This window comes from Gracilinanus agilis, chromosome 4, assembly GCF_016433145.1.
Source record: "Gracilinanus agilis isolate LMUSP501 chromosome 4, AgileGrace, whole genome shotgun sequence".
NCBI lineage: Eukaryota > Metazoa > Chordata > Mammalia > Didelphimorphia > Didelphidae > Gracilinanus > Gracilinanus agilis.
In genome coordinates this window covers 26404233-26432214 of record NC_058133.1, presented here as the reverse complement: position 1 = coordinate 26432214, position 27982 = coordinate 26404233, and the positions used below count along the sequence as shown (strand labels likewise).

General features: G+C 46.8%; 1 protein-coding gene across 1 annotated transcript in view; it reads left to right on the top strand.

The window, feature by feature from the left end:
- Positions 1–1918: 1918 nt before the first annotated feature.
- GPX7 (glutathione peroxidase 7) overlaps positions 1919–27982 on the top strand; it is a 46052-nt gene continuing 19988 nt past the window's right edge. Inside the window, exon 1 of the mRNA XM_044674807.1 lies at positions 1919–2089. Within this exon, the coding sequence (XP_044530742.1) occupies positions 1919–2089 (171 nt within the window). The remainder of the gene's footprint in view (positions 2090–27982) is intronic.

Sequence of the window (27982 nt, the reverse complement as noted above, 5' to 3'; positions counted from 1 at the left end):
GCGAGTAGATTATGGCCATCTATTCACAAACATATATATCAGGCCCTTGGAAAGAACTAGAGTTTATGTAACACAAGGTCCCTGAACCTTGGAGCATATAGCCCCGTCCTGGAGACATTGAATGGTTATCTGACCCAACTTCTTTCACAGATGGGTAAAAAAAGAGTCTGGAAAGGTAAACAGTGTTCCCAGATGAAGAAACTGGGGCTGAGCAAACGGAATTAACTTGTGTGGGTCTGTTGAATGAATGAATGAATGAATGAATGAATGTGATTTGGCCAAAGCATACAGTTCTTTCATCAGTACTCTTAAAGAGACAAGAAGAGAGATGTGATTTCGGATCCTGGACCACTAACTAGCTTAGTGGCCTTAAGCAAATAATCTCTCTGGGGCTTAGTTCCCATTTCCTCCTTCTGTGTCCCAGTTTTCTCTTTTGTAGAATGAAGAGGTCAGACTGGACCATCTTTAAGATTCCCGGCAGCACTCCTCTTCTGTATTCTATATTCTAATACTTCATGTTCCAAAGCCTCTGCCAGCTCTAATATTCCATATTCTAAAGTTCCTCTTAGCCCTGGAATTCTCTTTGAAGGGTGTGTCAAGCTCTGACATTCATGTGGAAAAGAGAAGACTTATTGTGGGAAATAGCTCTGGATAGAACCCAACCCTTGAATCCCTCATAGCACACAGCCTTGTGGGAAGTGAAGAAGAGACAGGTAGGAGCAGCCACTAGACCTGGAGTCACAAGACAAGACCTGTGCTCAGTGGTTCCGTGGTGTCCCATGAGCCACGGCAGGCCCGATCCTTCTATCCTCCACTATCTCCCAAGTCTGTCCGAGCTCATGTTCGTGGCTTCTGTGACACTTTCTAGCCATCTCATTCTCTGCTGTCTTCCCCAACATCAAGCTCTTTCCCAGAGAGCCCCATCTTCTCATTATGTGCCCCACTGGGGACCCTTAAGAAGAGACTTTTGTCCTCACTGGGAGGTACCTCTGGGTTCTCGCCAGTAGAGTGACAGCTCCTTCCAAGCATCCCATGGGCTAGATCTGGAAGAAACTTGAGGGGTCTCCTCCCAGATTTTCAGGGAACTGAAACTCAGAAGAGGAGGCGCCTGGTCAGAGCCTGTCTGTTGGCACCAAGGCCAGTGCTTCCACCACCATGGCTCCCTCCTTTACCCAGCTGCTGAAGCCCTCTAGTCACAGCAGTTCATGGGTGGAGGGAAGGCCATGAGCCCCGAGGTGGGGGGGCCTCACAGTTGTGAAGTCTCATGGAGAAAATCCTTAAAAACTAACCTAGAGGACCATTGCACCCCAGCAGCCACTGCTCAGCAGCCTGACCAGGTTTCCTGGCAGTGGGATGCCCAGGAAAAATTCAGAGTCAAGGGTTTAGGATTCCAGCCCCAGCTTTGCCATTTACTGCCTGGATAATGTTGGGCAGATAAGGTCTTGGCTGCAGGCCTCAGTTTCTTCATTTGTAAAATGAGGGGGCCGCTGTCTCAGATCCCTTCCAGTTCCTGTCTGCAATCTCCTGGTCCTATGTCTTGGGTTTAAACCCAGCTCTACTACTTATTAGCAAAATGCACTTAGGCCCGGCCCTCTGCCTCCCTGGGCCTCAGTTTCTTCCTCTGTAAAGTGAGACTTGGCAGCATCTCCAAGTCTAAGAGGAGCCTGGAGCTCTTTGTCCTGCCCCGCGCCAGGCCCCGGCCAGCCCACCCAGGGAATTCCGCTTTCTCGCTCTCTTAGGACTTGAACTTGGTGCCCGGGCCGGGCTGGAGCAGTCCGCTGCCCGGAGCGCTCGGGGGGATGGGGGAGGGGGGCAGCGCCACGCAGCCCAGCCCGAGCCGCCGCCTCCTGTGCTGCTCCTCCTACCCGGCCCGGCCCGGCCCGCCAGCCCTCCCTGCTGCAGCGCCCCGAACTGAGCCATGCTCGGCCGCCAGGCTCCTTGCCGCCCCCTCCCCCTGGGCCCCCTGGGCCTCCTCCTCCTCCTCCTGGCCTCCCCGGCCACCCCCGGGCCCAAGGAGAGTGACTTCTACAACTTCAAGGTGGTCAATATCAGGGGCAAGTGGGTGTCCCTGGAGAAGTACCGCGGCTCGGTAAGTGCGTGGGGCACCCACGGGGCACTCCCCACCCGCCCCCACCCCGCCCCAGCTCCTCCGCCCTCCGCACCTCCCTGGCCCCCGCCTCAGGCCCCACTTCCGAGGAGCCCACGCCGGCTCTACGGCAGAGGCATGGCTGTAGGGCTCGGCCCAGCCCCAGGAATCGGACAGGATGGGGGGGGAGGGGGGAGGGAGGGGGATGGGCGCGCCTCCCGAGCGGCTCGGAGCGGGCTCGGATTTCCCCCCGAAGCCCTGGCCTCCTGAACTCTTCTCCACTAACTGCCCGGCCCTCTCCCACCGGCCTCTCTTGGCCGGCCAGCAGCACTAGAGTCTACGTGGCACGCCCCCATCCCAGGAAGGGACGCAGCCCCATTCCCACCCTCGGACTTTCCGAGGGGGTCAAAGGCCTCCCATGTCAGGGAGAGGGCCTTCGGGCCTCGCTCTGCCCTGGCCTTGGCCCTTCCCTGAGCCTCAGTTAAGGCATCTGTACAGTGGAGGTGCTGCTTCCTGCACACACACACCCCCAGCCCCCCACCCCCTCCCGGCTCACAGAGTTACTGGGAGGGTGACGGGAGTCACGTTTGTGCCAGGGCTGCAATGCCCGTTGGTGGGCAGATCACTGCCCTTTGGCAGGGACCCAGCTGGTTAGCTGGTCCAGTCCTTTGCCCCTCTCCCTGCCTGAGTGCAGCCCAGGCCAGGGCAGCAGGTGGGCATGCAGCGAGTGGCCCCCCTCTGGGGCACCAGGAAGAGCTGGGCTGCCCTCCCTCACAGGGTTCGAGACAGCCCAGGCAGGATCGGCCAGCTAGTTGGGGCCATGGAGAAGCTGGCTCTGCTTGAAGGCCTCCTGGAGGTAGGAGGGGAAGCCCCCACCCCAGGGGCAGCCCTGAGCCTTTCTGGATAGACTGCAGCTTCATGGCTCCGGAGCCCAGGGAACAACTCGAGTCCCCCGGATGGAGTGGAAGGAAGGCCAGGCTGGGAGTCTGGAAGAACTTGGCCTTGGAATCCCGGCTTGGTTCTGTGACCTCGTGACCCAGTCTGGTTTCAGTCTCTCGAATGTGACACGCAGCGGACCAGCCATTTCGCTCGGTGCTGAAGACGTAAAGGCAAAACCAAACATTGGCGCCCTCACAAAACTTACGCCTGCTGGGGCGTGGGGTGCAGACCCGGAACCGGCACCCCAACCCCTAGAAACGGAACCATTTGAGTTTGGAGAGAGCCCACCCAGGCACTGGACCAAGAACACCACTGGCTCACCGTACGCCCACAGAGCCTTGGCAAAAGCCATCAAGGACCTGCCCGCAAGGAGCTTACGTCCTCACTAAATATTACAGAAAAATCAGGAGGGAGAAAACTAGCAAATCAGTGCATCGGGAGACACGCCATAGTGAAAAGCATTGGAGTCTCCAAAGTTCAGCCACTTCCCAGCTGTGTGACCCTGGACAAGTCCCTTAACCCCCATCGCCTAGCCCATACCGCTCTTCTGTCTTGGGGCCAATACCCGGTATTGACTCCTAGGTGGAAGGTGAGGGTTTAAAAAAGAAAACAAAAATCGTGGAGGCCCCATCTGATATCTCTGTGACTTTGGACAAGGCATCTTCCTAGGTCTCTGCTTGTTGAATGAGGGGGCTAGAGGAGAGGCCATTTGGGGTTCTTTTCAGAAGGGTCCGGCTTCCAGGAATAAGGAGGTGACGGTCCCGCTGGCCCCTCCCTGGGCACGTACCCCACTTGGAGCATTGTGTTCCATTCTGAACACCACAGTTTTAGGACATGGATAAGGCAGGGGAGGAGCTGTCTAAAGCCCATATTCTATGAGGACAGCTTGAAGGAGCCTGGCCTGCTTAGCTCGAAGAAAAGGGTTTGAAGGGAAGCTGTCCCTATAGAGGAAGAGTGCCGTGGATTCTAAATTGCTCCAGAAAGCAGAACCAGAAGCCGCAGGCAGGAAGAACTTGTGAACAGAGCTGTCCCAAAGCGGAACGGGCTGCCTTCTGCTCAGCCGAGGCCTCAGAGGCTGGGTGACCGCTGCTTGGTGGGGATTCCTCCCCCATCCTAACCCCAGGCAAAAGGGCCACCAAGCTCTAACTCATGGCTTCCCTCTCCAAGACAGAATGCTAATATCACAAAATAGTAAAGCCTGAAGGGGCCCTAGATACCTCCTCTCTCTCCTCCTCCTCACTTTGTCAGAGGTAGAAACTGAGTCTCCAAAGAGGGTGATGGCTTTGCTTAAGGCCATACAGCAAATTAATGGCAGATTCAAACCCAGGTCAACTAGAATCCAGGCTCATTGTTAATTCAATTGCTTCCAACATTTATTCCACCTCTTGCTGTGGAAAAAGTAACCAGATCAGGAATATCTCTGCTGCTAGAAGGGGGTCTTCTTGCTGTTCCTCACACAAAGCATCCTATCTCCCACCTCTATGTTTTTGCACTGCCTCCCTCCTCCAGCAGTGCCTTGAATACATCCCCTACTCACTTCTGTGTAAGCGTCTTGAACACAGGGACAGTTTGGCTTTCGCCTTTAGATCCCAAGGACCTAGCCAGTGCCTGACACAAAGTAGTGACTGCTTGCTTTCTTTCTTTCTTTCTTTCTTTCTTTCTTTCTTTCTTTCTTTCTTTCTTTCTTTCTTTCTTTCAAGTAGCTACTATGTGCTAGGGGCCGGGATGAGAGGGAGAAAAGAGGCTGGTACTTTGCTGAGCAGTTCTCACACTAGATGCTGTATTCTACTCAGTCCTGGGTCAGTGGCCATTGCTGGAGGGCCCCACGGTCAGCTGCCCGAGGCCTGAGAAGAATCTTGAAGGGAACAAGTTGATCTGGTGGCCCAGCCTGTAATGTTTCCGTTTGCTTGCTCTGTTTCAGAGGATCAGAGCACATCCAGGTTAAAAGAGACCAGAAATCATCTAGGGAAGCAATATAGTAGAGAAGGAAGAAGGCTGGCTTGGATTTATGGGACCTGAGTTCAAAATCTGGTTCTGCCATATTACCAATGGAGACCCCTCTGAGACCCTTCCGTGAGTCTCAGTTTTTTTATCAGTAGATGTGAAGATTAGAATAGACGGCCTCTGGGGTTCATTCCATCTTTAGAGCTAGGAACTTCGCCCAACTCATACTTGAACAAGAGTCTTCCCAGTGGCATACTGGATCATCCAACAAGCATTTATTAAGCACTAACTGTATGAGAGAGACGGGCACTGTGCTAGGACTGGAGATAGAAATACCAAGAATTAAATAATCCCTTCTCTAGTGGAGTTACATTTTAATGGGATAGACAAGGGTATTTATAGCTACATTCAGAATAAATGCAGAGAGAATAAATACAGATAATTACAAAGTGGTTAAGTACAAGGTAATTTGGGAGGGAGAATGCACTAGCAGTCAGTCAACAAGCATCAAGTGTTTTCTAAGTGTTAGGCACTGAGCTAGGAGCTAGATATACCCAGAAATAATATGGCGCCTGCCCTCAAGGAGTTCACATTCTCTCAGAGAGGAGGCCACAATGTAAAAATGGCTAGGTCCATACAAGATCTAGGCAGTGGAAATGGAATCTCAGAAGATAACTTTGAGTGGAGTCTTAAAGAAAACCAGGGAAGCTAAGAGGAGGAAAAGAGCATTCAGGCATGGTAGATGGCAAGTGCAAAGGCAGAGGTTGGAAATAAAGTGTCCAGTGTGGGGAACAGCAATTATGCCAGTGTGGTTGGCATACATGGAGGGAAAGTGTAAGAAGACTTGAAAGGTGTGAAGGAACCAACTCATGAAGAGTTTGATATGCCAAACAGGACGCTATATTTGATCCCAGAGGTAACTGGGAACCACTAGAGTTTATCGAGTAAGGGGGAGGGGATGCACTATTAGATCTATTCTTTGGGAAAAGTCACTTTGGCAGCTTCCTGGAAGATTGATTTTAGTTCTCTGGAAGAGTCTGGGAAGCAGGAAACCTGTCAGAGGCCACTGCGGAGGCCACTGCGCAGGCCACTGCGCTAGTCCAAAGAAAAGGTGATGAGCATCTAAACTAGGATGGTGGTTGTGTGAATGGAGATAAGATGCATATGAGAGATGCAAATGTAGAAAGGAAAAGCCTTGGCAATGGATTGGATATGTGGGAGGACTATGAGCCAAGAGTTGAGTATGATATTGAGATTGCAAGCCTAGGTGACTGGACAAGTAGTGGTGCCCTCAAGAGTAATAAAAAAAAAATCTGGGAAGGAGGAAGGAAGGGAAGGTCATGACTTCTGTTTTGGACATGTTGAATCCTAGATGTCTACATGATATTGGGTTTGAGGAAAACCTTGAGGGAGCATTGTCACCAAATCTTAGAGAGGAGAGTGAATCCTGGGTTAAGAAGGTGACTGACTATTAATGTGGAAGGCTGTAGAGAAGCCGGGAAGAATGAGGGTTGAGAAAAGGCCATCAGATTTAGCAATTTTAAGATCATTGGTAACCTTAGAGAGGACATTTTCAGTTGAATCAGGAGATCAGAAGGCAGCTTGCAGGAGATTTAGAAGAGAGTGGAGGCACTGTGTGTAGACCCTTTCTCAAGGAGTTTAACTTTAAAAAGGAAGCCAGGAGGTAAAATAAGGAGTTTGGAAAGCTAGGTTGGGGCCAAGTTGTGGAGGCCTTTAAAGCTAAACAGAAGAGTTTATGTTTTATTCTAGAGGCAACAGCATGAGGATGAGAGTGGCATGATTGGACTTGAGGCAGGGGAGACATGGTCAGACAGGGGAGAGACTTGAGGCAGGGAGAAGTTAGGAAACTATTGCAATAACCTATGTGAGTGGTTCTGGGATCCTGAACCAAAGTGGTAGCTGTGTGAATTTATACTCAGAAGGGCCAGATGAAAAAGCTGAAATGGCATTCAGCCACACTTAGATGCTCCTTAAGAGAAGGACTCCATCCCCTCTTGAGGTGATCCATTCTGTGTCTGAACAACCGGGACTATTTGAAGAGCCTTATCTTACTCTTCCCAGCTTCCTTCAACTGGTACCTTATGTCCAGGATTCTCATAGATTTCATCTGATCATTTCAGTTTTTGGATTTGGCAAGGGGATCCTAGGGGAGAGAGAAAAAAATGAATAGTTAAAAGTGAAATTTAAGACATAGCAGCATCTGGATGATAGAAATAATTTGAAAGAGTAATAGAACCTTCCCAGTGGTCTTCCAATCATAATAGGTTTTTAAAAGGTTGACTTAGGTCCATGCTTCCAGGTACTTAGTGATTTAAGATGACCCTCTGGGCTAGGGATGGCCATATTTTTGTCTTCTTGACAGTAGGTAGCTTTCAGATCCCAATCCCAATCGAGAGGATGCATAGACTAGACCTTGCAACCCATTGTGACATGAAATGTACCCTATGAACCTTCATGAGCCCTTATAGTTGGGAATGTCCTCAGAAAGCAGCCAATCCAACCCCTATCCAAAGCATGAAGCCTTTTTATAACATCTTCAAGTGGTCATCCAGACTCTTCTTGAAGACCTCCAGTGAGAAGGAGCTCCACTTCATGTGGTCTATTCCATTTTTGAAAGGTTTTTCTGTCATTAAATCTAAATTCGACTCTTTGCAGTTCCCACCCCATGTTCCTATTGTCCTTTTCAGGCCAAGCAGAGCAAGTCTAATCCATTCTCCCCATGACAATCCTTCAAATACTTGAAGAGAGCTATTACATTCCCCTGGAGTCTTCTCCATGCTAAATAGTCCCAGTATTTTCAACTGACTTCATTATGGCTATGAGATCCTACCTAACCCTTCTCTGGACTCTTTGAAATCTGCTCTACTTTGATAAAATCTCTGTGCATGTCAAGTTTTTCTCTCCATCTGCATCACAAAGTCTAAGGTGGAGTTGTCACTTCCTACCATCTCCCACATAATCCCCATCTTTTCTACTCCAGCAATTGTCGAGAAGCCCCCAAACTTGTAGCCTAGAAAGATTTGATGAACCCCAGTTTACTAAACTCTAAGGTGAAAGTCTCTGGTTCTTCTCCTGAGGGAAAGTCCAACTTCACTAGTCTCAGACTAACAATAGGCCTTCTAGGAGTTTAGGTGGGGAGATGGCTAATCCCATCAGATTTAAGTATCTCTTTTGTCCCAATGGTTTCTCCCCTTATGCCAAAGTCCTTTACCTAAGTGGCCCAGCCCTCAGCTGGATTTTCCCCTTTTGTGTCCTTAGCAAAACATCCACCCCTCACTGTTATTCCTGTGGGGAACTCCTCATTTTCCTTTGTTACTATTGTAAAGTCAATCTATTGTCCCTCTCACCCTCAGGTCCCTAGAAAGGTATTTAAGCTTTCCCTAGAAAGGTATTTAAGCTTCCCAACTTTAATGGCTCTTCGGAGTCTTCATCTATTGAGGTGCCGCTCCCAGGGGTCAGGGTCCCGAGCATCCAGAGTTCAATCCTGTGACTCTGGGTGGGACAGCTCTGTGTGGAGGCCTCTCAGCCCTGTACCCCTTTCCTTAATTAAAGAGTGGCTTTTCTGACTGTTTAATAGTTCTGTGTTTTTTCCCAGTTAACACAACCAATTCCCCCTTGTTGGTGAGAACTGGTCAGTATAGACATTTCCTTCACTGATTTCTCCACTTTGGGGAGGCCAAAATTATTATATATTGTCAAGAAAGTAGGAACTGCTCTGCTTTGGGCAGAAAAAGAGCTCTTGCAGATGTCTTGAAGTTGTCCATCATACTATAGCATGCCTTTATGTGAGATCTATGGTCTGTTTCCCAAAGACCTTGGCTATTCCTTCTTTCTGCTGGTGGTCCATAGTATATTCGACCAATCATATTATTTCTATTTCTTCCTTTGTTAAGCTTTCCCAAATATTCTCTTTCATGTTTTCCCTTTCTGCTTCTGGATTTCCTCATCAATTAGCTTCTCTATATTTACATATCTATGTATACATATATATGCACATACATACATGATATCTTCTATCCAGATTAGACCTTCTTAATATATAATGCTGTACAAGGTCTTTTATCTGTTGTGTTGCCTTTAAATGATATATACCCACATACCAATGAAAGGGCCCATTTAGCCAAGTCAATGATATTGATGAGGTCGAATTTACTTCTTTGTGTTAGGGTCTCTAGTTGACTTTGCTTGTGGCCCATACTTGATGCTTCTTATGCTATTTGCACATAGATATCTGAGGCTATAGGTTTTATTGTTGGCTCTTTTTAAAAAGAAAACCTGTCACCTATGGACTGCTGGTATCTAAAGCTACTCCTTACATTATAAGCCTCTAAATTGTAGCTTCTCTCTACAGTATCAGCTTGGTGGACATTTTCTCTTCCCCCTGACCTCTTTCAGTTTAATTAGAATTAAGACTCAGGGCAAATAGATTAAAAGAAAAAAACACTTTACCATCAGTTTTAGAATCTACATGAATTATCAGTTCCAAAACAGAAGAGTGATTCAGTTGGGCTTAAGTTGGGCCCAGGTCACACAGCTAAGGAAATGTCTGAGGCCAGATTTGATCCCAGGTCCTCCAGACTGCAAGCTTGGCTCTCTATCCAAAGCTGCTCCTGGAAAAATAGTTTCTTATCTGTCCTTGGTAGGTGTACTTCATCCCTGATCAGGAGCAGGTCACTTTTGTATTTTAAGCTGTGGTCCAGAATTCCACGTCCCCATCTGAGGCACTGTATTTTGAACCACTCTGTCTTTTGGAGCCTTTGCCTTCTCTCACAGCAGGAGGGATGAAAATACTACCTGCCTGCCTAAAATCTTATTTATCTGCTTTCAAAGCTCCTTCTGAGAGTATCATTTATGCCAGTGGCGATCACCAGACCTGAAGGATAGTAGTTCTCCAGTTTGACAAGCTTTCTAAAGCTCTGTCACATCTTGATTATATGCCAAGGGAAGAAAGCAGACCTCTTTATTTTTTATTATCGAGTTAATAAATCATTGCCTTAGCTAGGTGGCTCAGTGGATTGAGAACCAGGACTGGAGATGAGAGGTCCTAGGTTCCAATCTGGCCTCAGACATTTCCTAGCTGAGTGACCCTGGGCAAGTCACTTTACCCCCATTTCCCAGCCCTTACCACTCTTATGCCTTGGAACCAATATACAGTATTGATTCTAAGATAAGAGGTAAGGGTTTTTTAAAAAATAGTTGCCTTTGTGCCCTTCCACAGGAAACCACCAACCACCGCTAATCCCCTATCTTTCTTCTGAATGGTGGTAGCTGGGCATTAACTAGATGATGCCCTCCAGCTCAGAAGGTTCAGCTTTTTTCCCTTCGGGAAGAGGCTCATAAACTTGTTTCCGAGCTCTGAGTTTCTAGTGTTCCTTCTTCTTCTCTTTCTCCTGGGTGTCACATTCTCCTATCCTCCGCCCTTTTGACACAAAACAAGATATTTATCTACCTCTCCAGAGAGATAACACCATTTGGCCTTGGTAGAGATGGAACCTCAGCTCCATTGCTCTCCATACCTGCCAGGTATCAGATCTCCAGTTCTTGGTTTCCTTGTTGGTAGATCCCCTGGAGAATTATTATCATTGTTATTATTATCAACATCATCATCATCATCAATCATCATTATTATTGGAAACCGTGAGGAATCTTTCATATTAACTTTGTCTTTTCTGTTTATAGCTCATATGTACCTAGTTATTTACATGTCATCTCTCCATTAGAAAGAGGGTGATGATTATTTTTGCCTTTCTCAGCACAGTGCTTGGCATATAGTAAACATAGTAAATGCCAGGTTGACTAACTTCTCAGTGTGTGTGGATCTCTTAACTTCTATAACACGTCTCTGCCTTGTTAACACCTTGACATCCACACCCAACTTCCTTTCCCTAGCCTCTTACCTCATTTGACTAACTTGTCTTCCTTGTTTCCTTAAGGTTTTTCTCCTTGAGTTTTGTGTCTCCTCTCCCTTCTCAAGTCCTCCTTCAGTTTGAGTTCTCAGAGTCACAGAATCTCAGTGTTGGTAGGGACTCCAGAGGCCATCTGGTCTAATTCATAACTGAACCTGAATCCCTTTTACAACAATGTGACTTACTGGTGTCCACTTGAAGACCTTCTTTGAGAAGGAACCATGACCTCCTGAAGCAGTCCACTTCCCTGTTAGCTCATTGATATTTTCCTGACACCCAGCCTAATCTGTATCTCTACAACTTGTACCCAGCTCTCCTAAATTTGCCTTCAGGTGTGAGGCAGAACAAATCTGATTCCGCTTCCATAAAAGCCCTTTGAGTAGTTAAAGCCAATTACCATATTCCTCTTGAAACTCCTTTTATCCAGCCTAAACATTTTTAGCTCTTTCAGACATTCCTTGAAAGTACTTTCTTGACTCATCTCAGTACTCTAAACATACTACAACGGGCCTATGTCTTTCCTAAAATATGGTGCCCAGAACTGAACACAATGTTCTATATGAAGCCTGCTCTCCAGTTCTTTAGCTCTAACTGCCTTTGCTCCTTCACAGATCCCTCTGCTTCAATCCTTCTTTTCCTTCAACTCAACTTCAAGTTCTCTTTCAGCTCAAGTCTGTCTTCTTCAGCTAACTCTTATCCTTCTTCAGCTCAAGCTTGCCATCTTAGCTTGAGGCTTACTTTCTTCTCATCCTCCTTCAGCTTCTTGTCTTCCCAAATTTGCCTTCCCCAAATTCCATCTCTGACTCTTCACAATTCTCACCCAGCCACAGAAGATGGGCTTATCTGGACAGCTTGCCATCTTGCCCTGCCACTGATCCTCTTCACTTCATTGGGAACAGCCACCTTTGAGCCATGAACTCCTTGAGGGAGTCAAGTCATTCTGCTCTGGGACTCTATCCTGAGGCTGAGCTGTTCTGATTGGTGAGCGGCTGAATGAGTGCAAACTTGCCTAACCCACTATGTACATCTAGCCAGCTCAGACCAGGCTCCACATTCCAGCCAGCCACAAGAAAATGAAACCTGCCCAAGGAGCTTGCTGTCATCCTCCCTGCTACTGTACTATGCATGGCCCTGTTTTCTCCCCTCATACCTCACCTTCCTGGATTTCTATATCTTACTGAGGGAACACACTGGTACAATAGAGAAGAGCACTGCATTTGGGATCAGAGAACTTGGGTTCAGTTCCTACCTCTGCCACTACTTGCTTGCTCTTGGGAAAAACATTTAACCTTTCTGAGGCTCAGTTTTCTCATCTGTAAAATGAGGTGATTGGACTAGATCATTTCTAAGGCCCCTTTTAGCTTTAGATTGATTTTCTGATCCTGGGCATAGAAACCAAATCCTGATTGTAACTACTTATGGAAAGGGAGGGAAAGGATAGTTTAGTTGCCCTATAACTCTTCTGGCCACCCCGGTGACTCAACAAACTAAAACTCCTTTCTTGGCCACCACTCCCTTGTATGAATTATTTTCCCCAAAATTGTTGTTTGTCCTTTTTTGGGGGGATGTTTGGTTTTTTTAAAGAGGACCAATGATGTTACTAGGTGATGTCTTGACTCCCATGCAAATTGGATTCATGTGAGGCAGAGCTGCTCAGTGAGGTCAGAGACTGCCTCCCTTTTGTCTTTGTATCCCAGCATTGAGCACAGTGCACATTTTAATCACTTAATAAATTCTCATTTGTCCATCCATCCATTCGTCCATTCCCAAAGCCCTTCAAGTCCCCTTCTCTTTTTTTTTTTTTCTCCTTTGGATCAAGTCCTTCTCCTGCCCTTTCTCCTAGAGAGCCTTCTCCACAAAAGCCAGAAGTGGGAAGCCCTTCTTCACATTGAGCTAAAATCTGCTTTTCTCTGATTCCCCTCCCCCCCTTGTTCATAGTTCTGCTCTCTGGGGCCAAGCAGAATAAGTCAAATCCCTCTTCCACGTGACAAGCCTTCCAGATACTTGCAGTGACCATGCCCTTCCCCCACATCCACCCTGTCCAACCTCAAGTCTTCTCCAGGCTAAATATCCCCTGTGCTTTCATCTTATTCTCATATGGCAGAGTTTCTGGTCCCCAAACCCTCCTGGTTGCCCTCTCCTAGACATTCCAGCTTATTAATGATCCCCTCAAAATTGCAGCTCTCAGAATTGTATGCAGTATGCCAAATGTGGTCTGACCAGGTCAGAGAATTGAAGGACTATCAACTCCCCCACTCTGGATACTGTACTTCGATGAACGTAGCCTAAAATCCCCTAAGCTGTTGCCTTGGCTGCTGTGTCTCATCGATGACTCATCTGGAGCTTGCAATCCAGGAAACCTCCAGGTCTTATTCACATGAATTGCTTTCTAGCCATGTCTCTTCTGTACTCAGGCAGTTGCTTTCTTCAATTCAAGGGTAAGATTTTACATTCTCTCTGCTTCTCAGAGATAGAAAGGAGCTCATCTTGGACAACCCAGTATAGAAATATTGGCTACCATAATTCCGACCTTATCCAACCATCTTCTGGTTATTTGTCTACCCTTTAACTGACTAATACCTTCAGTGTCAAGAAATTCATTTATCAGCCTGCCAAGAAGCATTCATTAAGCATGGAGGATGTGCCAGACTCTGTGCTACGTTCTGGGGCCAAAGAATGGCAAAAGCATAGTTCCTACCTGCAGAGAGCTTATTTTCTAATGGGGGAGACCATGTGTAAATAAGCAGGTGCATGCAATATGCATAAATAGTGTGAATGAAAGGGAATCTCAGAGAAGCTACTAGCAAGGGGCTTGGGGGACTACCAAAGGCTTCCTGCAAAAGGTGACCTTTGAGCTGAGTCTTGAAGGAAGCCGGGAAAGCTAAGAGCCAGAATTCGTGAGGGAGAGCATTGTAGGCATGAGGCACAGCCAGGACAAAGCAATTGTCCTGGAGGGGAGGAGGGTAACAGCATTAGGGGGGGAACATCAGTTAGGTCAGTATAGATCTGGTGAAGTAAAGTTTAAGAGAATTAGAAAGGAAGGAAGGGGCTAGGTTGTGAAGAACTCCAAATGCCAAACAGATAAATTTGGTTTGGGTCTTGAAGAAAATAAGATGGTGAAGTTTATTTATTTATTCTTTAAACCCTTACCTTCTGCCTTAGAATCATTGCTATGTATTGCTTCTAAGGCAGAAAAGCAATAAGGGCTGGGCAGTGGGGGTTAAGTGACTTGCCCAGGGTCACACAGCCAGGAAGTGTCCGAGGTCACATTTGAACCTAGGACCTCCTGGCTCCAGGCCTGGCTCTCCACCCACTGAGCCACCTAGTTGCCGCCTTACATTTTTATTTATTGAGTTTATTGAGTCATGAGGAGAGTTGACATAGACACACCTGCACTTTCTGGCAGCTGAGTTGAGGAGGAATTGGGGTGGGGAGAAATTTGAGACAGATAGACAAATTATGAAGGCTATTACCATAGTCTAGTCATGAGGTGATGAAGGCCTGAACCAGACTGGTGACTGTGTGAGTTGAGAGAAGAGAATATGTGTGAAGGATATGGAAGTGGAAATGATAAGATCTGGCAACAGATTGAATATGGGAAATGAGTGAAATTGAAGATTGAGGGTGATCCTGAAGTCATGAGCCTGGGTGACTGGGACAGTGGTGGTGCTATTGACAGAAGGTATTGGGGAAGAGTTAATGAATTCTATTTCAATCATGTTGAATTTGAGATGCCACTAATGCATCCAGCTTGAGATTTTGAAAAGGCAGTTAGTGATGTGGGACCATAGCCCAGGAGATAGACTAGGATTAGATATATAGATGGTAAGTATCTGCACGGAAATGATCTTTGAACTCATGGGAGTTGATGAGATATTGTGGAAAGAGAAGAGAAAATAGCCTAGGACAAATCCATAGGTTGACCCATAGTTAGTGGGCATGACCTGGATGAAGATCCATCAAAAGAGCCTAAGAAGGAGTAATCTGACAGGGAGAAGGAGAGCTAAAAGGGTTTAGAATAATTGAAAAGAGAGGAAATAAAGTAATTGAATGTAGACAGTTTTCATGAATAGCATAGCTGAGAATGAGATGAGAAATATGGGATGCTAGCTTGTGGGGATGGTTGGATCATGTGAGGGTTTTCTAAAGCTGGTGGCAGTTGGGGATACACAAGCATGTTATACAAAGAAAAATAGATAAGTGAGCGAGTGTGGGTGATGGACGGCCAATCTTCTAAAAAAGACAAGATGGGATAGGATCATTTGTGCATGTAGAGAGGTTGAGAGGTTTGCCTTGGCCAAGAGAAGGGCCACCTCATCATGCAATAGTGCAGATAAGAAGCCTTCAGAGGGCAGGGAAGCTCAATCTCCAACACCTCCCACCTACTGCTCTAAGATCTGCAGTAAGAGTCCAGCTGACTCTGCAACAGAGTACCTTGGTACCACCATGGCAAGCTCAGGGCTCTGACCTGGTAGCTGGCAGGGAGGCAGGTGGCAGAAAGGAGTAGATAGGAGGTCAAGGGTAACTACCTTCAGCCTCCACACCTTCACCTTCAGCTTCTGCTGGCAGCTGGAGAAGATCTGCTATCTATAAAACAAAATCAAAAGAATGAAAAAAATTGAGGAAAATATGAAACATCTCATTGATAAAACAACAGACCTGAAAAATAGATCCATGAGGGACAATTTAAGAATTATTGGACTACTGGAAAATTATGACAAAAGAAAAAGCCTGGGCATTATTCTACAGGAAATTATCCAAGAAAACTGCCCTGATATTCTTGAACAAGAGGGTAAAGTGGAAATGAAAGAATTCAGAGATCACCTCCTACATTTAATCTCCAATTAACAATGCCTAGGAATGTTATGGCCAAGTTCAAGAACTACCAGACCAAGGAAAAGATACTACTAGCTGCTAATGAGAAACCATTCAGATATCATGGAGCCACAGTTAGGATAACACAGGACCTGACTACATCCACACCGAAGGACTGGAAGGCATAGAATATGATATTCCAGAAAGCAAGGGAACTGGATTTACAACCAAGAATCAAATACCCAGCAAAATTGACTATATTCTTGTAGGGGAAAGTATGGCCATTTCATAAAATAGAAGACTTCCCAACATTCCTAAAGAAAAGACCTGACTTAAACAGAAAATTTAATGCCCAAACACAAAACTCATGAGAATCATCAAAAGGTAATTAAGAAAGGGAAAAAACCCAAAACTTTTTTTAAGGGACCCAATAAGTTCGAATGGTTTGTATTCCTATAAGAAAAGGTGATATTGGTAACTCTTAAAAATTGTTATTATCATCGGGGTAGCTAGAAGAAGTATGCTTAGAGGGTATAATAGGATGATATATAAATATTTATATAATGAGTTATTATTAGAATTGATATTACTTCACAAGGTAGCCTGTTCCATTGTTGGTCAACTCTACTTGTATTCTTTATATTGAGACAAAATCTGTCCCCCTTTAAAACTTCTGCCTATTGGGTAGTATTAATTCTTTCCTTTGGGACCACAAAGAATTAGTGTAACCCTTCTTCTATATGGCACCTACTCAGATATTTGAAAAATGATAATATTCTCCCTCGCCTCCAAGTTTTTTCTTCTCCAGGCAATAGATTTGGAGTTCCAGAGTTAGAAGGGACTTCACTAGTTCAACTCCTTCTTTTTACAGGGACTATAGCTAAGAGAAATTAAATGACTTGCCCAAGGTTACATAAGTAATTAAAGTATCAAATGCAGGACTCAAACCTAGAGCCTCTGCTCATTCCAAGGTACTAACTACAGTGCCTCTTGGAGGTTGTTGTTTTTTAGCCACTTCTCATAAGACATGGTTTTATTCCACTTATCATCCTGGTTACCAAAATCACAGAAGCAAAGCAATTAATCTCAGGAAGGTAATAGAGGCTACAGATGCCTCTGATGAGGAGGCCACTCTATCTCCCATTCCAATGCTGCAAAAGCAAGGAGAACCTCAGAGCTGTGGGTGCTGGAAGGAAAAACAGAACCAAGTTAGACCTCTTCATGATGGAGCAGTGTGGCTCCCAGAATCTGGTATTCCTGAAGATAGAAGAGAAGAGAGTGTGGAAACTCTAAGCCAGTGAGCTTAGCTTCAATTCCTGGGGAAATTCTTGAATGGATTATCAAAGGGATGGTTAGTAAACATCTAGAAAGGAAAGCAGTGATCACAAGGAAACAGGCTGTCTTCATCAAGAACAGATCACACCAAAATAAATAAATTTAAAAATTAAAAAAAGAACAGATCATACCAAAATAACTTTGTTTCTGTTTTTTTTGATAGAGTTGCTAAACTGGCTGATAGATGGGGGGAACACTAGAGTGTAGATTTTCAACAAAGTATTTGACAAGGTATCTCAGAATATTCTTTGGAGAGACTTGACTCAAGTAGATGCTGATAGGTGAATGTCCTCATGGCAGCAGGTTTCAATATATTTGTATTTGGCCTTGTGTTGTCTAATGTTTTTATCAATGACTTGGAGAAAGGCACGGAGGGCACACTCAGCACATTAGCAGATGACTCAAAGCTGGGAAGGAGCTACCATCCTCAATGACAGTCAGTATCCAAAAAATTCTTGACAAACCTAGAGTACAGGGCTGATGGGGATTCATGTAAAGTCTTACACTTGGGTTCAAAAAATTAATTTTGCACATACAAGATGAAAGAGGCACTTTCTAGCAAACTAGACAATAGTTTGCTAAAAAGAAAAGAAAAGATCTAGAGGTTTTAGTGGATTACAAGCACAATATAATTTATCACTGTGATGTGACACACACACTCACTCACACAAAACCAATAATGTTATTCTGGGCTTCATTAAGTAAAAGGAAGCAATTGTCCTTCTATTTTCTGCTGTGGTCATACCACATCTAGAATCTTGAATTTGGTTCTGAGCAACACATTCTAGGAAGGACATTGCTAAAATGGAAAGTGCCCAGAAGAGAGCAACCAAAATGATGAAGGTCTTTGAGACGACCTCATAGAAGAATCAGTTGAAGAAATTGGGGAAATATAGTGAGGAGAAGCTAAAACTCAGAGGGGACATGATCTCTATCATCAAAAATTTGAAAGATTGTCATTGGAACTAGAATTAGATTTGTTCTCTTTGGCTCCAGAAGGAGCCCAATTCCTGGGAAATTTTTGGAATGGATCATTAGAGAGATGGTTAGTGACCATCTGGAAAAGGAAAAGTGATTGATCTCAAAGAGCCAGCATGGCTAGTCATGCCAGACTACTTTACTTATATTTTTGCTGGGGTTCCTCAACTGGTAGATGTTGGGAAGCCTGTAAGCTCTAGATTTTAGCAAAGCCTTTGGTAAAATATCTCAAGCTGTTCTGGGGAAACACAGAGACGTGTGTGCTGTGTTCTTGGAGAGCAGAACCAAGAGCAATGAGGGGAGGGGAGAGAAGCAGATTTAGCTCATTGGAAGGACAAGCTTTCCCAATGATGAGAGCTGTCCCCAAGTGGAATGACCTGCCCCCTTCCCTTCCCCTCTCTTTGCCCCTCCCTGCCCTTGGAGATCTTCAAGCAGAGGCTGATGCACTTCTTCTTGGCTATGGGAGGTCCCTTTTGGGTGTGGGTTAGATTTGATGGTCATGGAGATCCTTTCCAACTTGGAAATTCTGTGAATGGCTTTCACTCCTACAGAGGTTTCACTCTTCTTCCCCATTCATTTCAGAGTTCCCACTCTTCCCCAGCCCCCCATACTTTGAGTATCCTGGTCTTCCTGTTCTTCAGCCTCTTCAGCTCCTATGGCCTCTGTCTGCCCAGGATCATTCTCACCTTAGACAGCCTCCCCACCCCCACTTCTATCCCCACAAGCAACTCCACTGATTATGCTCCAGGTGCCAGAATTTTCCATTTGGAGCAAGGGTCTCCAGAGGGGTGCAGTGGTCCCCCAGCAGCTGCTCCTTCTCAGGTCCCATCCAGGCACATCTCTGCCACCTCCCTTCCCTCCCAACAACAACCAAAAAAAAAACAAGGAGGGGGAGGGCATTCTCAGGGCTCCGAGAGGAGCCAGTGAAGCCGTGCTCTGCCGAACAGGAAAATAAACAGCATGTTCATGAAATCTGCAGATGTTGCTAAGTTGGGAATAGTTACAGACATCCCTGAGGATAGAACAGGAATGCAAATGGACCTTGAGAGGTTAGTCCCAGGCAGAACACTGGCTTGTTAGCTGCAGATGGAGCAGGAAGGACCTAGGCCTGGGAGCCTGGGAACCTGGGTCCTGGTCCCCACACAGCTTTCTGATTGTTGTATGCCTGGAGACAAATCACCTTAGCTCTCAACAGATAGACAGATAAAGATCAATAGATAGATCGAGCATTTAATAAGAGATTACTAGGTGCCAGGCACAATAAATAAATTCTAAGCAAGCCACACAATCCTTGCCCTCAAGAAACTTCCAATCTAGAGAGAGAAAATAATACATAAAGGAGAGCCAGAAAACGAGGGGGAGATAGAGCACCTACAGCAGATGAAGAAGGGGAGGGAGTCCAAAGAGAGAATCAGGGTGAATGATAATGAAAGGTCCTTCCTAACATGGAGAGGGTCATCAATCAGGAGAGGAGAATCTCAGGACAGAATGTTAATGAAGTAGGTGAGAAGAAGGAGGAGGAATCTGGAGAAAGGAAGTCCAGGAAAGAGTGTTGAGGTCAGCAGAGGCAGTATGGTGTGATGGAGAGAGCACTGGACCTAAACTCAGAAAGACCTAGGCACAAATCCCCAAATCCTGCTTTTAACACTAGCTCATGTAGGAGCAAATTAGTCATTATGTGCCTCAGTTTCCTAATCTTCAAAATTATGGGACTTGATTAGATGGTCTTTAAAGTCCCTTCCAGCTCTGGGTCTATAATCATCTTCTGAAGAATAGGAAGCAGAGAGAGATTGGATCACATGTCACCAAAAGTCAGAGCTGGAGGACCCCTTAGGTAGGAAGGGAAGAAGTTTCAATTGAGGAAACTGAGGCAGACAGAAGTGATACACAAGGTCACACAATAAGTTTCTAAAGCTGCATTTGAACTCAGGTCTTCCTGACTCCAGGCCCAGCATTCTATCCACTGTACAACCCAGCTACCTTAGAGATCATCTGATCCATTCCCCTTGTTTTCCAGGGGAGAAAACTGTGATCTCTTAAGCTCCCATTTCTGTGTTTCTCTAATTCTTTATTGGATGACCACTCTGTGCCCAAGCCTTATCCTTGAGGCTGTGGAGGATAAGGAAGAAAAAGATATACTCCTTGCCTCAAGGAGCTTAAACTCTGCTCATGGAGCTATCTTGTAGTAGAAAGGGCATAGGCTTTGAAGTTAGTAGCACCTCTGGGTACAAGGCTGAAATGACTACCTTGCTGCTGTTGTAGCCTCCAGGAAGTTGCTTTCTCTTTCTTGGCTTCAGTTTACTCATCTGTAAAATGGAACTGGATGAGATCACCTCTAAATTTTCTCCCAACATGGGATCCTATTAAACTAAACAATGAACTTAATATGCTCAAGGGCTCCGCAGAAGGGTCTATAGAAAGAGAGCTGAAAAAAGGGAAATGTCCCAGTCTTTGAGCTTGAACAGGACTTCCAAGACCATCTTGTCAAATTTTTGTTATTTGATAGATCAGACCTAGAAAGGTAAAGTAGGTTTCTTAAGACACAGAATGACCTGAGATTCAAACCCAAGTTCTTGGATTCCAAACTTGGTGCTTTTCCTCCTGTGCCATGCTGTGATGGAGAAGAGCGAAAAGGGCAAACTTCAAGGAGACTTTCCTTCAATACCCAATTCAGATGCTGCTTTCTTCATGAAGTCTTTGATTCTCTTCTCACAGATTCCTCTCTCACCATGCCTAGCTCTCTCTTCCATGCTTGTCTCTCCCACTCTTCTGCCATAATGATGTCTGTTTATGGGTTCCTTGGCTCTTTGGATTGTAAACCCCTTGAAGGCAAGACCCGTGTCCTCTTGCTCTGTGGAGTCCTGGTGCCTGGCCCCGTACATGGGAAATGGTGCTTGATAGCATGTGTCTTAAAGGAAGCAACTTTTGGGCACAGCTGGTATTTGAATACTCAGGACAGATGTGTGCTGAGCAGATGGATGAGGAGAGAATGGGGCTCTGTTCTCACACAAGGATGCTGCCTTCATTCATTATTTATGGAGTATCTCTTCTCTCCACAAAGCTGAGTGAGGCAGGAGACAGATACACAGAAATGGTATGCCTCCTGCTTCGAAGGAACCTATAGTCAGGTCAGAGACAAGACCTCCACAGGAGAAGTTAAATTAGCAAAATCATGGACCAAGGGCTGCTACAAGGCAATTGATATGGGATTAAATGCCAAATTAATGATATAAATTACATGCCATGCTTGGAGATTGAGTAGCATAGGGGATGGGGAAGTTAAGTGGCACAGCGGATAGAGTACTGGCCTGAAGTCTGGAGAATCTGACTTTAGACACACTGTGTGACCGTGAGCAAGTCACCTTGCCCTGTTTGCCTCAGTTTCCTTGTCTGTAAAATGAGCCGAGAAAGAAAATGGCAAGCCACTCCAGCATCTTAGCTGTGTGATCCTGAACAAGTCACTTTACTCTTTTGCCTCAGTTTCTTCATCTATAAAATGAACTGGGGAAGGAAATGGCAAACCACTGCAGTATCTTTGCCAAGAAAACCCCAAATGGGGTCACAAAGAATCTGATACAATTGAATAATTACAACAACAGCATAGTGAACTAGCCTTGTCATCAGGAAAAATTTAGGTTCAGAGCCTGCTTCAGGCCCTTACAATGTGAGCAAGTCCCTTAACATCGTTGAGCCATATTGTCCTCATCTGCAAGATGAGAATATTCCTCTAGCTCAAGATAGATGATACAGTGAGCCTGTGAGTTCAGAGGAGGGAGAGCTCAGTGAAGGCAGAGAGAGGAGAATCAGTGAAGGCTTCGTGTAGGAGGAGTTATATGACTTACTCCTGGATAGGTAGACAGAATTTGGATAGGTAGAGAGGAGAAAACAGAGCTGTGGATCTCCAATGATAGCCAGGGATTGGTGGGAGATGAACAGGTTGAGTGAGAATCAACCCACCAGGTAGGGGCAAGAGAAAGAGTATGGTTCCAGCATCACTCCCCATCTCTGAAAGAGAAATGATTCATTTGTTCTAGAAATCCACTAACATAATGGGTCCATGGGGCTAGACAGGAGATGACCAGAGTCTAGAAGCAGCCATTCCAAAGCTGGAGAATGGTAGAACGTTGATAAAGAACAAAGTCATGAGTATACCAATACACCAAGGAGGGTAAGGGGTGAATAGTGGTGACTCGAGAGCTGTCCTTTGTAAAGCAGCAGCATTAGAGAGTGTCTTTCTGTGTCGGTGACATGATAGCCATGCTCTTCCTTCCTCGCCCAAATGATAGCCATGTAATTGTATGCCCCTTCCTAGAATGCATCTTTCAAGCTCAAGGCTGTGGCATAGTGGGGTTCCATTGGGGGAAGGTTGTTGGGGATGGGGAGGGTTAACCAGCATCAGGAGGTAGGCTCATGTTCTCTCCTTGGACCCCTAGCCTTCCTGGCCTATCACATCTAATTTATATCAATTGTCTCCACAAGTCTTCTTGTCCATCTGTGCTCCCTGGGAGGCAGCTGAAAACCTGACGGATTCAATCCAGGTAGATAAGCCTATCACAGCAAAGTCTGATGGAAACTGTGGTAGATGTGTGGCAAGGCAGGTAATCCTGGTGGCTAGTGCTGGAATCACTAGCCAGCTGACTGATGAGAGCCTAGGTCAGTGATGGCGAACCTTTTAGAGGGGCGGTGATGTCCTCAGGCCTGTGTGGAGATGGGGAGGGGAGCAGCCCAGTCCCACATCCCTCTGGCTTTCTAGTAATGAACTCTGGTGAACTCTGTGCTGGGTGCTGGCAGGTGTGCCCACAGAGAGGGCTCTGAGTGTCCCCTCTGGCACCCATGCCACAGGCTCGCCACCATGGGCCTAGGTCATCTCAATGCATGAGTTTTATGCAGGCTTCAGGTAGCTCGCCAAACTTCATTTTCTGCTCACAGGATCTCCTTAGGTATGTAATGTCAGTTGGCTCCTTGATGAATATGTCCTTCCTTGTCTTGGGTGACATCCAGTTCCCTGGGGCACCTGGGACCGAGACAATCGGGACGAGCTCAGCCAGAAGGGACTATTGCTTTCATGTTGCCTGCCATTAGGAAAACAGTGTTTTTGGACAAGCACTGTGAGAGACAAGCCTGCAATCTTGCTGTTGCCCACCTATTTCTTTGCCTTGACATTGACTCTCGGACTTTGGACCACTGTTTATGCCTCTTGTCTTGCCCTTGGGGTTGGGTTATTCCATGATCTCTGACATGGATCACCTGGAGGAGAAAAAAAGCAGTTGTTTGAAAGCTGGAGATTCGGGACTATTTTGCTTTTCCCAGACTTTCAGAGTTGGGACTCGGCCTCCTCAGGCAGCCTGTCCCATTTCTGGATGGCTCTCGTTAGGAAGTTTTTCCTTACAGCGATCCTAATTCTGCCTTTCTGCAACTTCCATTCTCTCTTGGCTCATGACTTGGACGGGGCTATCCTCGTCCATGAGGGTTCATTCTCTGGGTCCTGGCTAATTAGCCCTTAATCACCCACATTTGACTACATTGACCTCACACCCAAACTAAAACAAGTTGTGCTTGGCCCTTGGGCTGCGGGGACCTGAACTGTTTGCCCCTTGCCAGTCCTTTATCTGGGGGTTCCAAGAAAATTGATCTTTCAGCTCTAGTTGGCGCAAACTCCCACAGAACTGGCGAGGCTCCGGGGCAGATTTTTGTAGCCTTGTAGGAAGCAGAAAGTGGTTCCGGAAGCGGGTGGAGACAGCTACCCTGCCTCCCAGAAGCACAATGAGTCCCCCAGATCTTTTTACCAGGAGAGCAGAGGACCTCCCAGTCTTTTTGGCCCAATTCAAGCTGTTTATAGATCTCCATCCCTGGGGACGCCCCACAGCTGGGGCCAAGGTGGCCTTTGTTATATTCTGGCTGGCAAAGCCGGCTGCCCAGTGGGCCAACCCCAAGCTCATGGGAAAAAGCCCCTGATTGGTCCATGTACTAAGGTTCCCCAAGGAGTCCAAGGCATTTCTTGACCCCTCCCAGCTATCCAGAATTGGCAACTACCAGATTTTCTGGCTCACACAAGGTAGACTCTTCCAGCTCCTTCTGGACCCTCAATCAGGACTTGTCCTGGAATACTCATTCCCTGGAAGATCGGTTTTTGAAAGGGCTGGCCGTGCCCATCCGCACTGTACAATCCCAGGGCAGGTAGCCACAAACCTACCCATGCTCAGCTGGCAGTGCGGCCACATCCCATCCTGTCTTTGGTCATGGCCAAACTATGAGGATTCCGCCAGTGTTCCTCTGGCTCACCCTCTGAGAATTCAATGTGCTGCCTATATAGGGAAGGCTGACCTCTCCCTGCCACCCAGACCTCAAACACTCCTCAAGTCCAAGGATATCTATGGACCACTCTGCCTTCCTCCTCCTACTATTCCTCAGGCCTTCTCCTAAATGTCACCCACGGCGATCATGAGAGTACTGACTGTATAATATGGTGGAAAAGACATTGGTTCTATTATCGGAGAATCTAGGCTCAAATTCTATCTGAATCAGCCTCGTGGTCTTGGTTGAATCCCCTCATCTCCTTAGCCTCAGTTTCTTCATCTGTAAAATGAGAGATTTTGACTAGTTGGCTTCTGACGTTCCTTCCAGCTCTGGACCGATGGTACTATAATCGCAAGTCCTTTCCCCGCCTTGTGACTCAGTTTCCTCAGCTGTAAAGTGAGGGTCTTTGACCAGATGACCTCCGAGGTCCCTTCCAGCTATGGATCTGGGATTCTAGGCTGATATTCTTTGCCCTCATGATCAAGCTTCCAAACCACTGGGTTCCGAAGCCAAAAAAGCTAGTGTGACTTTGGATTGCGTTTGGAGAGGCAGAATTTCCAGGAATAAAGTCCGGGTTATTCTCTGAGATTCCAAGCTGATCTGTGCTGGTGGAAGAACATTTCTCACCGGGAGTTCCCGATGTCAGTAACGTTGCAGGGGTGTCTGGCCGTCCCCCACCTTCCCTCCTTCCCTCCCTGCTCAGTAGTCTGCTCCATTCAATCTGATTTGGTTCCGTTCTGGGCACCATAGTTTAAGAAAGGCATCGATGGGTTGCAGAGCGCTGAGAGCCTGAGATCATGCCAGTCAGGAGCTTTGGAAGGATGCTAGCCTGGAGAAGGGAAGCCTGGCGGGGGTGGGGAGTGGGGGCAGGACCCATTATCGAGGACACCAGGATTTGAAGGACTGTCATATTCCCACCGAATTAGCCTGGCTCCGTTTGGCCCCAGGGAACTAGACCAGCGGGAATGTGGAGGGAGGGGGAGGGGAGAGTGGCAAAGAGGCTAATTTAGGTTTAATCTAAGGAGAAACTAATTGACACTGAGAACAGGATGGGCTGCCTCTGGAGGGAGGGACAGCTTTGGTCAAAGGCTGCTTGATCATTCTTCTGGGGGTGCCTCGAAGACTCTGAGTGTCTGTGAATTTCCAGCCCATGCAGGAGTCTCTTCTAATGACACTCCTAAAACTCCCTCTCCATGAATGATGGCTTCCATCCCCAGGTTCTCCCTGTTCTCCCCTGACACCCTGCAGTCCCTGGGTGAGTTAGACTCCAGTGTGCAGCGTGTCTTGCGGCCAGCCAAAGGTTTATACAAACCGGAGGCCAACTGCCATCTCCCCCCGCCCCCCCTCCATCAGCTTTAGGTGTTGGGGATCGGGTCTGGCTGCTTTCCTGAACCGTATGTACCAATAAATCTTCCTAGAAACAGCCAGGTTATTGTGGCTGAGGCAGAGCACTGCCTGGCCGGCCTCTCTGGGGGGAGGGATGGACAACGTTGCCAGGAAAGCCTCGGGAACTGGTTGGAGGTTGACCCTCCTTCGGATACAGGAGTGGTGCCAGCTTGGAGCTCAGACAACTGGGCTTGGGTGGAGGCATCCTCTGCCCGTGCTCAGGGATCCTATCTGGTGGGTCCCCCTGGAGCTGAGGGGCTGCTTGGTGGAAGGAGAGTCTGCAGGAGGGCTCTGGAGAGGGCAGAGCCTCCGGGGCTGGATTCTGGTTTCCTTGACAGCACACTTGTCTTGGAGTGGTGGCATTCCAGAATGGTGAAGGCAGTCGCATTATCCTGCCTAAGAAACAGCGGCTGGGGTGATCTGCCATTGGTTGGCAGGACTGGCAGTCCAAAAGGGATCTAGACTCTCAAGGTCTAATAATCCCAGCTCCTGGTGCCCTGCCTCCACCACTCTGTATTTCTTTTCTCCCTCTCAGTGTGTAAGTCATCCTTCCTAACTGAATATAAGCCCCTAGAGGAGAGGGAGTGTTTCGCTTTTGTCTCTGTGGCCCAGAGCCTGGCATAGAGCAGGACTTAACAAATGACTGATGGTCAGCCCGGATGGTATTAAAGTGTAGGGTGCCCTTCCTTCAGGCATTGCCTCCTTGCCTTGTTTGTGCTACTGACCCCAAGGGGCTTTTTTTTTTTGCTCAGAAAACCTAGCTTTTCTCCCCCAAGATCAACTTGTGTGGGACTTATGGGCAGTGAGGGTGGCATGGGGATGTATACCGTGAGGATGGCTTCCCACTGCAACCCTGGAGGGACCAACATTTACTATGAGCTACTTATTAGGATCAGGGAGAGGAAGACAGGTGCCACGGTAAGACCTGGAGGCAGAGATCTGGTTCACATCTTACCTTAAATACTTCCTAGCTCTGGGACCTTGGTCAACTTAGACACGTTAGTTAACTTCTCTGGGCCTCGGTCTTCTTAACTATAAAATGAGGAGACTAGACTCAGGTGACTCCTCAGGGCTTTTCCAGTGCCTGTGATTATCTACCCTGTAAGCTCGTAGAGAGTCCCCTCTTCGGTCTTCCATAGGATGCCGTCAAACATTCCACGGGTGGATGACAAACACTATCACAGTTGGAAGTTTAGGGGTGAAGGGATGGTAATGTTTTGAAAAGTCAGGGAGCCTCCTGGGTTGTCACCCTTGTAGAATAACGTCTACCCTGTAGGAGTCTACTTATATTCCTCATGAAATTCCATCTTCTCCTCCTTGATGGCACTTCTCTAGTTTGGCTTCCTTTCTGGTGTCGGCAGACATCCTGGAGGATGGCCCCGGCAATTTGTTGGTGGGATCTTGGGTGTAGAATTGACAGTCATGAAGTTTTATTATATAGTGTCTGCTATATGTTAGACTCTTCTAGAGGGAGGAAAGTGAAGAACACCCTGACCCTTGCCTTCAAAAAGCTTGTATTCTGTTGGGGGAGAGAGAGTTGGAGATCACACACACAAATATGATCCAGGTAGGGTACCCTCTGATGAGAAAAGGAGAGAGACATACAATGGACTCCAGAAACATTTGAGAAGGGAGATGAGACTATTTCCCTGTTCGGCCATTGGGTCTTGAAAAGTTGCATTTTGTGGACCTCTAGAAGGGTCCACTCCCCCCTCCCCAAGCTGAGGCACCCTCCTTGTGCCTTAGCACAGCCTAACATTGTTAGAAAGTTCCTCTTGATGCTGAACCTGTTGGCCCAGCTCCCCTCCATTGCTTCTGATTCTGCCCTTTGGGGCCAAACAGAACAAGGCTAACAGTTCTTGCAGTACTTGAAGACAGCTACCATGTTCCCCCTGAGTCATCTCTCCTCCAGGCTAACATGCCCAATTCCTTTAGTTAACTAATCATTATGGGAAGGCAGGGTGGGGAGTCAGCACCAGAGCCATAGCTAGTGTTTTTGGTGCCTGGGTGAGCTTCACAAAAGGAAGCAGGCACAAAGGACATGAAAAGCACCCTCACAACTTTTTAAGGACAATCATAGTGGGGTGGGAAGACAGAGACCTTAGGATACCTGGGTAGAGATCCAAGAGCTTATGAAGAGACCCTGGTGGTAACAAGGATAGGTGGCACTCACTTGGGGCACAGCAGCACTTCCCAGTTTAACACAAGATGCTTGCTGGCTACTCAGGTCAGTCATTTCCACAGATCCTGAAGAAGCGTAATTGCTAGCAGTACT